This window comes from Podarcis gaigeae (assembly GCF_964106915.1).
Source record: "Podarcis gaigeae genome assembly, chromosome: 12".
Taxonomy (NCBI): Eukaryota; Metazoa; Chordata; class Lepidosauria; order Squamata; family Lacertidae; genus Podarcis; species Podarcis gaigeae.
Genome location: NC_139688.1, coordinates 34,004,829 through 34,017,192, shown reverse-complemented (window position 1 = coordinate 34,017,192; position 12,364 = coordinate 34,004,829). Strand labels below are relative to the sequence as shown.

At 51.8% G+C, this 12,364-nt stretch overlaps 1 protein-coding gene and 1 long non-coding RNA gene across 2 annotated transcripts; one reads left to right on the top strand and one right to left on the bottom strand.

The window, feature by feature from the left end:
* The first annotated feature begins 208 nt into the window (after positions 1–208).
* TWIST1 (twist family bHLH transcription factor 1) lies at positions 209–6,192 on the top strand. The gene is made up of 2 exons (XM_083706199.1): positions 209–1,346; positions 5,340–6,192. The coding sequence occupies exon 1, from the start codon at positions 668–670 to the stop codon at positions 1,310–1,312; it is 645 nt and encodes a 214-aa protein (XP_083562325.1). The 5' UTR covers positions 209–667; the 3' UTR covers positions 1,313–1,346; positions 5,340–6,192.
* Positions 6,193–8,120: 1,928 nt separating this feature from the next.
* On the bottom strand, positions 8,121–10,252 carry LOC310827647. Its single transcript, XR_014556471.1, has 3 exons — positions 10,151–10,252; positions 8,833–9,135; positions 8,121–8,210 (listed from the first exon to the last, which is right to left on the bottom strand). It is a non-coding gene; the product is annotated as an uncharacterized lncRNA (long non-coding RNA).
* Positions 10,253–12,364: the final 2,112 nt, after the last annotated feature.

The following is a 12,364-nucleotide window of genomic DNA, read 5'->3' as shown; positions in this document are numbered from 1 at the left end:
GAGCTTAGGAGGCCGTTAGAGGGGAAATCGGGGTTCTCTTTTGCTATACTTAACAAAAGCTCTTTTTCCGAAAGGCGGAGAGCAATCTGCTCCGAGACCTTCTTCAAACGAGGGGAACCCGGGGTTTTTGGAAGCGGGGGCTCCTCCACTCGATCTCTGGCTAACGGTCTGGGAACCGTTTGGGAGGGGAGGGTGCGGGGGGGAAGCGGAAACTTTCCTCTCAACCTCGGCAAAGTCCCTCCTCTCCACGTCAAGCCAATGACACCGCTGCCCCCGAACTTTCCGCCAGCAGGAGCTATAAGAGCGTCCCTGGCTGCAACTTTCGCCCAACTCCCAGCCAGCTCCAAGGAGCCATCGGGAGGGGAGCTGACACCGCCAGGGAGATTTCCACCGTCCTCGTCGCCCTCTCTCTTCCTCTTTCTCTCTCACTCTTTCTCTTTTTCCCCCCGGCTCCCGATGGCCTCCCCCCACCCACCCAACTGAGGCCCTCCCCCAAGCCCCCACCCACCCACACCCTGGTCCTCCTCCTCCTTTTCTTCCGCAGGCCCAGGATCCAGCCAGGGGGAGCTGGCTGGCTAGGCACCCTCTCCTCCTCCCCCCTCTCCTCTCCCCTCCTCCCTCGCCCCCTAAAAAGGGCTGCTCAGCGCGCTGCGGGTTGGCCCCCGAGATGATGCAGCAGGACGAGTCGAACTCTCCAGTCTCGCCCGCCGACGACAGCCTGAGCAACAGCGAGGAGGAGCCCGACCGGCAGCAGCAGCAGCTTCAGGGCTCCGGCAAGCGAGGGGGACGCAAGAGGCGATCGAGCCGAAGGAGCGCCGCCGGGGTCGGCGGAGGAGGCGGAGGCGCAGGAGGCGGAGGAGGAGGATCCGGCGGGGGGATCGGTTCGGCGACCGAGGAGCCGTGCAGCCCGGCGCAAGGCAAGCGGGGCAAGAAATCCGGCGGAGGCGGCGGCGGGAGCAGCGGCGGAGGCGGAGGCGGGAGCAGCAGCGGAGGGGGCAGCCCGCAATCTTACGAGGAGCTCCAGACGCAGCGGGTGATGGCCAACGTGCGCGAGCGGCAGCGCACGCAGTCGCTGAACGAAGCGTTCGCAGCGCTGCGCAAGATCATCCCGACGCTGCCGTCGGACAAGCTGAGCAAGATCCAGACGCTCAAGCTGGCCGCGCGCTACATCGACTTCCTCTACCAGGTCCTGCAGAGCGACGAGCTCGACTCCAAGATGGCCAGCTGCAGCTATGTGGCCCACGAGCGCCTCAGCTACGCCTTCTCCGTCTGGCGCATGGAGGGAGCCTGGTCCATGTCTGCCTCTCACTAGCCTCCCGCGCCGACTGGCCCGGCCGGAGACCGAGGTAAGCTGGAAAGGGACGCGACGGGACGGGCAGAAGAGAGAGAGATCTGGGATCTGGGAAGGAGGAGGGGGCTCGCGCTCAGACTTGGCCTTCGCCGTGGGCCTCCTGGAGCAGCCTGACTCTCGAGGAATCCCTCTGAGACGGGCGGGCGCAGCTGGACTGCAGCCTTGCCTAGACTGCGAAAGGAACTCGCTTTGCGCACGATCTCGGGACCCCGGACACGCATCCGGGTGGAGCGGCCAAGTTCCCTGGAAAATCGGGGCCTTTTGCCTGCAGGCCAAGCTGGGCTAGGCCTCCTTGCGAGGAAGCACTCCTGTCTCACAACCTCTCTCCCCTCTTCTCGATCCTTTGCTTGAGAAAGAGAGAGTTATCCCCCAGTCCCTTTGAATCCTCACTTCAGTGCTAGTTAAGAATCCGTCCAAGATCGCTGGTACTTGCAAAGATCCATAGGGAGAGAGCCTCTCTCTCTCTCTCTCTCTCTCTCTCTCTTTCTCGGAGATGGGAGAAAGAGGGCCTCTAGGACGCTCCCTCCCGGTTTCGGAGATGCTGAGGCTCGCCCGCCACTCTGACGCCTCCTTAACTTCCCGCATCCTCCTGAGTAAGTCCCTCTGGACTCCAGAGCGGACTAACTTTTTTTTCTGGGGTGGAAAAAAAAGCATTCGACTAACACGCCCTGCCTTCCCCCAGCTTTCAAAGATGGAAGGCTGCCTTTCCAAAGCAGCGCGCGTAGGCCTTAGCAGCCCGGCTTAAGCGGGATGGATTTCCGCGTGCGGGATGAAGGAAAGTCAGGCTAGACCAATAGGAGCAAGCGAAAAAGCGAGGGTAGCAAGTGGCCTTGGATGGCAGAGAGCGGGGTCCAGCCCTGAAGTGTATTGTTAAGGCATCCATCTCCCTCCCCTTCTGAACACGTGTCCTACCGGGGTGCACCCCGGATCCTCCCTACCCGATCCAAATTCCTTGGTGGTGGGGAAAGGTTGAAACGGGACTTCTGGGCCTGCAGCCTGAGAAGGGAATTAGGCCAAAAATCAGGAAGAGGGGAAAGCCTTTATTTAAAATCCCAATTGCTCCATGCACGCAAACACCCCGCTCGCAAACAATCAGCGAACTCGCTAGATTCGCCAACCCAAAGCAGAAAAGCTCCCACTTCGGCATTTACTGTATTCGAGTCGCCCTCCACTTCGGGGGAGATCCGGGTGATCCCATCCCAAGAAGGCTTCCTTGGAGGCCACCTCGGCTTGAAAAGGAAGAAGTAAATTCTTGAGTAGGAAGAGAATCGCATTTCCTAACGCTGACCCACACACCCACCGCTAGATCCTCGACACACGCTTTCTTGCGGAGGTCCTCTCTTGACTTCAAGGCTGGTTAACTGGCCGTGGAGCCAGCCAGAAACAACACGCAGTCCACAGAAGCGTCACCTTTAAAGAGCATGTGCCCTGCGTTGGACCGTGGCTGTGGCGTGAAGTTTAATGTTTTGTTTAGTTAGCCCCACCCAAAAAATCTTGCGGACTTTCCAAATGCGTTGATTCCGAGGGAGCTCCTTCCCAAGGAAAGGGCTGTTGGAAGCAGATCGCTGGTTGTGGGGAGTCTTAAATGCCCCTTTTCCTTTTCTCGCGAAAAAAATTCCTGTATGCCTATGGCATCGGGGTCCCGAAGGTCTGATGGGACGTTGACTGATTCTCGCTGGGATTCTTAGGCAAGTTGGATCGGCTGCCCTAAACATAATCTCTCAAATTACGCAACTAAACTGGTTTGGGCGTAGTGGTGACTTCTTATTTAAGGTTTGCAAAGCGTTCTATGTTGCGTTAGAGTCTCAGAGTCAGCGCACGCCGCTTCATTTAAGATGAGCCCCCATCATCAAACAGGTCCTTATTATGAAGGACTGTTGCAGCCTCTTTCCATGAGTAAGTCCCACGGATCCCAGTCAGTCCTTGCTGCCAAATTAATATGCTTAGGTCAGCAGGCGGCTCCTGTGCATGTTTACTCGGAGGTAGGTCCCACGGAGTCCGGTCGAGCTGGTAGCCAAGCATTGACTTGTCCCAGCCGAGAGACTGGTGGCGCCACCATGGAAGAATCTCAAGTACATTTGTACCTCCATCCTGATGCTGCGATCCTCTGCACACAACACCTAGGGAGAAAACCTAAGGAGCAAGCATGGATAGGATCGAGCTGTTAAATCTGCTTTCTTGGAAACTAAATGGATTTGAAGCCTTAATTCGAACCTTTATCAGTAGTACATATCAATACTGATCGAAATGGTGATGGGATGGAGCCTTACTCTGCTGAGGGTTACTCAACCACGTAAAGCTGCGGGAGAACTCAAAGAGACACTCCGCTCCCAAACGTTTGTAGTTTTTAATCTCTCACAGAGCTGCAATTCCCAGCGCCCTTAAGGAACTACAGTTCCCGGGGTTCTTTGGGCGAAGTCATGAGTTTGAAATGAGTGGCGTGTAGGCAACCTAATTCTCAGTATTCTAACAAAATGTGGCGTATAATGAGATGTTCAAGGGGGAGCCTGGCCTGAGAAATGGTCGCAGAGTCTCCCCTATTGGGGCTGCAGCTCCATTAACTGACTTCCGAGTAAATATATAGAACGAGGCTGTAAGTCTCCTGGCTTGCGGCCTTGAGGAGGACAGACACGTGGGAATGCACTACACGTTCCTGTTCGTGGAATCTTCAGGAAACGCTTAGGGTGGCGTGGGAATTTGGGAGAGAAGGAAGCACCGCAACTCCCGATCCCATGCATGTTTACTGGGAAGTCCGACCCACCCAGGAGCGCAGCTTAAGGTCTAGTCTTGTGCAAACGTACTTAAAGTACCAACCCTACTCAGAGCTGCATATGACATTCCCCAGGGAAAACACGAGCAGTACCCGGTGCTGCATAGGTGCAATCCTATACTGTACACGCTTCCCCCGGAGCAAAAAGTCCCATCGGCTCAGCAGCGGGGATGAATTGGGGTGCAAATGAGACTATCCGGGCAGCCAGAGTTCCTCGCCACCACAACTCCCTTTTGAAGGCATTTGGGGTTTGCTTCCAAGTAAACATGATCGGGATTGGAGCATTACGTGAAGCCAAGGGCCGCCCAGCATTTTCTCCTCCAGTAGCATCAGGCGACTGTTGAACTAGGCCGGAGGTTGAGGGCCCAGACCAGAGCGCCTACCTGGTCAGGTTAAACAAAGCAGCTTAACTGTCACGGGGATCGCAGCTTGCAATCGAACCGCAATCGGCAGCCTGCCCGCCAGCCTCCTACTGCCTCTCTCCGGATGGGCAGAGACCCACGACCAGCCTCTGCTTCCCCTCCACCCCCCAAAAAATATTTGTTTTGTTTTAAATTTGTGCCTCAGTCTCCTAGCAGTACTTACAGCGCACACAGGGAAATTAGGTGGGGACAACTCATGAACCATTATTATTACTATGATTCCTTGAAGCGACTGGGAAAGGATCCACCTCGGGTTGCTGAACAGGCTTCCTTGAAAGCAAGCTACCCCCAGATCTGAGGGGACCTGCTTCCAAGTAGCTGAGCTTAAGAGCACCAGGGGGAAGCGGTCCCCCCCCCCCCATGCACTAGATTCTCCTAGATATCCGTAACACTCCCTTCTGCGCGTTTCCTAATTTCATGCCTCTCCAGCAGGGCCCTCCCCCCTCCTTCCTTTGTGCTTTAATTCCTCCTTCCCCCCACCCCCGTGGACACACAGAAGCACATTGTGTAGAGCAGACTAGAATCAAACATTTGCAGCGGTGTTATTTGCTGGAATTGTGACGCGTATTTTTATGCCGCCCTTCAATCGTACTCAACCAGGGCGGTGTACCAAAATATATACAATGGACATGTGCAGAGATAGAAAGTAACACAACCGAAAGAAGGAGGTGTTTCATTTTTTAAAATAATTTTAAAATGTGCCTCTTTCTTTTAATATATGTGCGCAATATATTTCATTTTCCATTTCCAGTAACCAACATTCCCTTCTTCTCTTTCTGTCTCTGGGTTTTTGCAGATGACATTTGTTCCCAAAGAAGGAGAGAAAACGGACAATCTAGAGAGAGACTCTGCACTTGGACTCGGCTCCCCTCCTTTGTTTTTCTCTCCCCCCCTTTGTTCCCTCTAAGACAATATATAACGCCAAGGATTTTCTTGGAAATTGAGCGGCGTTCTTGGCCCACGTTGCAAGGAGCAGGGCGTTGGGAGACCAGGAGAGGCGAGAGACCCGGGGGGGGGGGGGCTCCTCGGATGGTGAGGCGGCTGATCCAGAGGCGGCCAAAGGGCCCTACCAGACATCTCTGCATTCTGATCAAAAATCTGAACCGGTTTTATTTTTATTTTTCTATTTTGACGAAGAATGTTGGAATTTAACTTTTTTTCCTCTTTACTTCCTTTTTTTTTTGTTCTTGCATGCATGCATTCCCAAGAGAGTTTATGAGCCACTCATGAAAGGAAATACGTTACTGTGGACTCCCCCCATTCCCCTCGCTCTCTTTTTGGAACAGATCTAATGACAGAGAAACCCGGAAAGAAAAAAAACCCGTTTAGAACGAGTGAAAAAGGAAAATATATTTTTTAAGAAAATATGTTTAGGGTAGCTATGCATTATGGGCTCCAAAACTCTTATATCCTGCTCCTCTTTCATTTATATTTTATTTTTCCTGCAAGAAAAAAAAGGAGGGGGAAATGGGGTGGGGGGAGAGCGAGAGAGAAAAAAAATGAAACATTCTATTTATTTATTGATGACCCATGTTTAAAAAAATGCAAATAGATCCGGTGTCTAAATGCATTCCTATTTTTATGATTGTTTTGTAAATATCATTGTATATTTTTTTTCCTGCAATAAATAAATTGAAATGTTGAAAGAATTTTAAAGTTTGGTCTGTACGGAGGAAAGCGGGCTTGAAACTGAAGGTAAATAATGCTCGATCGCGTAGATCTGAAATTACCCAGGAGAGTAAGGGGCCAGGGTCAGAGAGAGGGGGGGAGGGAATATAAACAAACGAGAGAAGAACGCAAATAAACTAGCTACTGACAGACACATGAGTGTTAATTATCGAGACAGCTTTATGATTCTGCTTGAAGATTTTGCAGGACTTCGGATTCTCTCCCCCTTTTAATCAAAATAGCGAATTTTATAATGGTAAAGTGTAGTGTATTAATATTCTTATCATCCTCATCCTCCTTCGATCTAAATTAAGAACCACCCATTGGTCTGCATGCAATTTCTCCACCGCTGTGTTTCGTGTTATCTCGGGCGGGGGGGGGGGCAGATAAAGGTGCTCAGCGGTCGCGTAGCTATTTGTGTTTGTTGGGGGTTTGGGGCGGAGTGGAGGTTGATTGAAGCCCATCCATAAGCCAAATGCATCCAGAGTTTTGTTTTTGTAACGAATTAAGTCGGGAGCAGGGAGTGGGTGGTGGTTTTTCACACCTGCCTCCAGAAACGTGTGTTCGAAAGTAAGCCGGGGGGGGGGGGGGAGGGAGAGAGAGATCGCATTGATTTTTGCTGGGACTGACTTCCTCGGATCAGGCACGCTGGCTTTCCAATGAGAAGTGGCGAACCCTTGACGTGCGCGGCGTTGCAGATAGATGACCGAAAGTTTGAGCCTCAGACTTGAGGTCTTCAGACTGTGTGTGTGTGTCCCCTTACCGCCCCGGTTGTTTTGTTGCCATCGATCAGACAAATAGACGATACTGCCGCAGAAGGAACTCGACGACGAATGTCCATGCAGGAAAACAGCCCACGTCCAACTCAACGCCTTGCAAGCAAAGAAGCCCCCATTCATTCGGAGGGAGCTTTGCTTCCAAGCAGCGTGTCCGGCTAGAGCAACAGCCCAGCGGTGATCAAAACGGTGGCTCGGAGGCGAGCGGCTTACTCCAGGAGTAGGGAAAACCAAGGTCTCCTATTTCACTGCTTTTCTTTTTTTTAAGGATCAGTTTTTATGTTGTTGTTTCACACCAGGCGAACAAATGGCACGTCGGGCAACCCCTGGGCTCGCCTTATCCCTTCCCAAGTGACGCCCCCCCCAGCCCCTTCATTCCACTTTATATAAGCCGAAGTAGAGGCACTCCCGATCTAACTGACACGGTTGGGTGCGACGCGATCCTCCCCGCGGTGCCCAGAAACCCGTTGGCGCCTCTAGCATTTCTCAAGCCAGAGGCAACTGGGCTTCCTTTCGTGTAAACGCGCAGTAAGATCCGGCAGCACATCTCTCCCGCCCCCCGCCCCAAACCATTCGGATCGGCTCGTTTGGGTTGAGCTGCAAAATCCAAAGCGCCTTCTGACGCCGACCTGCTGTTCAGTTCCGCGCGGGTTTACACTCGAGGAAGCGAGCTGCCTGCCATGCAAAGCGGTCCTTGAGGTCCTTGATCCACATTTGTGTTGAAATGGAAGCATCTGGGAGATAGCAGATGCCAGTTTGCTCTGCCTTCTCCATGTCTGATTACTCTGGTCGTATAAATAAGCCGGGCTGGTCTCCCTCATCCCAACCATCCCTGTTTGTTTTGCTCAGGTTCGGGTTGACGTTTCCGGATGCCTTGTTTACCTTTCCCTGGCCATCCTTAGGCCACCTCTCGCCGCCTTCCCCAGCTCCTCACGGTTCTCACCATCGGCCGTGTCGGGGGCCGGTGAGCGCTGTTGACAGAATTTTTAAAATAAATAAATAGATAGATAAACGGCAGAGTTTATTTGTGTTTAAGGGGATTAGCCAGGACTTTGACAAAACTGGATTTGAGGCTTGCGGAGGTCCATCTCCGGCCCCCCGTCAGGAGGAAGGGTACCCTCGGCAGTGTCGCCCAGCAAGCTCTGGAATCAACCGGATTTCCCCAAATGAAGTGGCCTGAGATTGCAGAAGATCTGGGGGGCCAGTTCCGACCTGGAGGAGAGCTAGAAAGCAGAGAGCAGGAATCAGAGCATGGTCTGTGCTGTTGAAAAAGGTAAGGTACAAAAACCTTTGTCTAGTCTCCCTCTTGAATGGACTTGATCCTAAAAGTTGTCCCCGATTGGCATCTCCGAATTTATCGGTGGAGATGGTGTGCGGTAGTTGCCATTGGTTTTTCAGGAAGCCTCTTTCTAAATCTATGGATCCCCATGTAAATCTGACGCTCACGCCCTACGCCTGAAATTCGAATGCATTCACCTACTCCGAGAGGAATTGGTTTCAGTTCGGTTCCTCGGACTGCAGGCGCTTGCAAGGAGTAAGTCTTCCCATTGGATTCAGTGGGGGTAAATGTGCACAGGATCAGGCTGTTTAGTACTGTATCCTGGGTCCCTACACATGGGACTAACCCTTTTTGAATCCAGTGGGACGTACTTCTGAGCAAACGTTTAGGCCTACCCGCCTTCCTGTTTTTTCCCCAGCCTAACTTTCTTCTAAGAAAGTATGTTCAGGATTGCTGTTTAGGGCTCCAAGGCTAAAATGCACTTCCTGGGGAGCTGAGCCCCTTTGAGCCAAGTAAAGATGCACAGAATTATCCCAGCCTTACAGCCAGAACTGGACAATGCTTACTCGGAAGTAAGGCCCGCTGATTTCCCGCGGAACTGATTTCCAAGTACTCTCGTTTCCAAAGGCTGCCTTAGGCTCTGGCGCTGAAAGGAGATCCGATGTCATTCTTTGCATACTTCTGTGCGGAAGTGAGGGCAAACACCAGTGAGATTCTCTTCCAGGTAAAAGGCGCCCGGGTGCCTGCTTCGGTTTCATTGGGCGTGCTTGAAAATACAGGCGACTTTCACTGGGATGGGAGCCTTGATATGTTATTCGTTGCGCTGGAGGGTGGGGAGAACGTCCGTCACGCCTGGAGAGGGTTTCCAACTAGGGCAAAGAGTGGAGAACTGGTGACCTTCCAGAATATTGTTTGGACTCCAGCTCCGATCACCCCTGACCATTGGCCACGATGGCTGGGACTGATGGGAGATGAAGTCCAACAGCGTCCGGAAGGCCACCGTCCCCCCTCCCCTTTCAGAACAGGGGCCAGAGGCACCTTTCTCTTCCACCCTCTGTATGCTGGCTAGCTGGTGGTATTGGTATCCTTCCTTAGTAAAGGATCATAGAACTGTAGATATCCGGGTTTTTTTATTTCACCCCTTGTTCCTTTCAGAGAGGGGAGGAGGGTGGGGGAATATAGGAGCCAACTCCTGGGCGCCAAGGTCCCCTCAGCCCCCCAATAAAATATTTGAGGGGGGCATGGCCCCCTCAAAGTTGATGGCCATTGCCATTCAGATGGTGTACATACGCCGAGTCTTGTGATTGATTATGTGGGGCAGGGTTTACCTGACTCCACCCTAATATTTTATTCAAGTTGGCACCCCCAGGAGGAAGGGAGAGGATGCTGCCGTCTCAGTCGAGATGGCCCTTCAGGGAAATGTTTGGGATTTAGGACATTGTGGGATTAGCTGAAGCAGGAAGGCGTTCGCTTGGTATACTAAAGAGCCATAAGATGGATTCTCGCATTCTCCAGCTCACCTCCTGCTTTGCGTATTTTGGGGGCCGGTGCAGACTGCTGGCCTACCAGTCAGTACCTGAGAGACCAGGGTTCAAGTTCGCACCCCACAGGAGCCAACTCCTAGGTGCCGAGGTCCCACCCCACCCCAAATAAAATATTTAAGGACTCTGACCTCCTCAAAGTTGATGAGCAACGGTGTGTCTGATAGATCTATCGATAGATCTGTGTGTAACATAAAAACCAAGGATGGCTATAGTTTTCTGAGTATTGAGAAACTCGCTGACAATTGGTGGGGAGAGTCAAAGCTGCATTTGGAGCAGCCAAACTTTTCTGACTTCTCTCTCTCTCCCCCCCTCCCCGCCCCAAGCCTTGTACGTTCCTCACCCACTGATCTGCTTCCCCATAAGGAAGCCGGCCATGTTTGGTTGCCATGGTGTTCATTCTCTTGCGAAACAGGGCTCTGATGACTGGCGAGAGGACTTGGACCACTCAGAAACCTGGAAGAAGACAAATGAATTCTGGGATACCCCCCCCCCCAGCAACCCACTTCACACACACACATACCTCCCCCTTAATTTTGCAAAGGCTCCTGGGACTTTTTCTTTTCTTTTTGCCAATCAAAGGGGGAGAGAGCGAGGGCTCCGGCTGCCGGTGGCCTGGTGCAGGGAATGGAGTGTGCGGCGCTTGGGCCGTTGCTACTGCCCTAGAAGCAAGGCAACCTTTTGCTGCAACTTGGCCCTCGCGCGCGCTGGAGAGAGAGCGAGAGAGAGCGCCCGCGGAGCCTTCTTGCACATTCCACGGTTTGGCAAACGCCGATCTAGTTATTTTCTCTAGTCCAGTATCAAATTCTTCTCAGGCATACGATTTCACTTGAAGTCCTGCCCAGGAATCCTTCAAAGTGAGCGTTTGTCCCCGCTCTCATGATGTCAGGCGGTTTTTCCCTGCATCTGTAATCTTTTTTTAAAAAAGTTATTTTGTTGTTTTTTGAGGGGCGAGGGGAGATGAAAAACAAACTTAAATGTGCGGGGAAACAACAAATGTTAGGGAAATCCAAGCAAATCCAATGAAAATTGGAGGAAGGGCGCGTGTATTTGGGTGGCGTTGGTGGTAGTGTTTGTGCCTAACTTCGTCCCATGCAGTGATGGGGTTTGGGCTGGGTGGCGCTGTCCTGGGCATGTTTACTCGCGAGTAAGCCCTTCTGATTTCCATGGGGCTTGCTGCAAAGTAAAAGGCTGCGAGGATTACTGTTTTAAAGGACGATCCTAGGCAGGTCTACTCAGAAATCAGCCTCCTTGAGATCAGCAGGGCTTACTCGAATGTAAGGGTGCACAGATACTTTAACGACACGGGGCCCCTGCAGACGTCTTTTCACTACCCTTATCGTTAGTACTTATCACGGTGGTCGTGCTTTCAATACTTTTTGCTCCTGCAAACGTTTGAGGGTATGCATGCTGCGTTTCCAATTGGTGCATGTCTCGTAACTTTTTATGCCCCAAATATTCCGGGTTTGTGTGCCTCTTTTGTTCAGCTATAGTGGAAGAGCGTCCCTGCAGACCGCGCTAATGCTGTAACGTTGGGAAGACACTGCAGAACAACGAATAAACCGGAATACTGTGTGGATGGACCAGTGGAACTCCACCAGTAATTCAGTATTATTGTGTCAACGATGACACGTTGCAGAATACACACCCACACACAAACCAGTCTGGAGGGCCAGGTCCACTGGGATACCTTTAATTTTCATTTCCGGAGGGGATGTATTCGTCTGTTGAAACACAAACAGTTATGAGTCTTGTGGAGCAGTGACAAATTCGTTATGGCATAATCCTGGAGTAGAACTTACCTCGAAGTAAAGGGGTGCTGGACTGCAGCCCTGCTTGGGAACAGGTTCCGGAAATGGATGGAATATTCTGAGTAAATAAGTGGGTGGGTTTCGGTTTAGGCGGGTATCTAGGTTGAGAAATGCTACGGCTTCGAGAAGACGCGTTTTGGATCTTAAGCATGTAATGGGGTATATGATGAACGGCAGGAGATCCTACCTAAAACACCCAGACCGAAGCAATTACGTTATATCAAACGATGCGATCCGTTAGCATGCAAATATTAGTGCGGGGGGGGACAACCCTCATCAATTTATATCATATTTATTTAACCGGATTTATATACCACACAATCCTCATAACCTCTAAGCGGTTTACATAAATTATGCATTATTGTGTTAACTCAAAAGTGTCCTATTATTCACCTGGATTCATCTTAGGGTACACTTAAAAGGTAAAGGGACCCCTGACCATTAGGTCCAGTCGCGGAGGACTCTGGGATTGCGGTGCTCATCTCGCTTTACTGGCTGAGGGAGCCGGTGTACAGCTTCTGGGTCATGTGACCAGCATGACTAAGCCGCTTCTGGCGAACCAGAGCAGCACACGGAAACGTTACCTTCCCGCCTGAGCGGTACCTATTTATCTACTTGCACTGCGTGCTTTCCAACTGCTAGGTTGGCAGGAGCAGGGACCGAACAAGAGGAGCTCACCCCGTCGACCTTCTGATGGGCAAGCCCTAGGCTCTGTGGTTTAACCCACAGTGCCACCAGTAAGTACA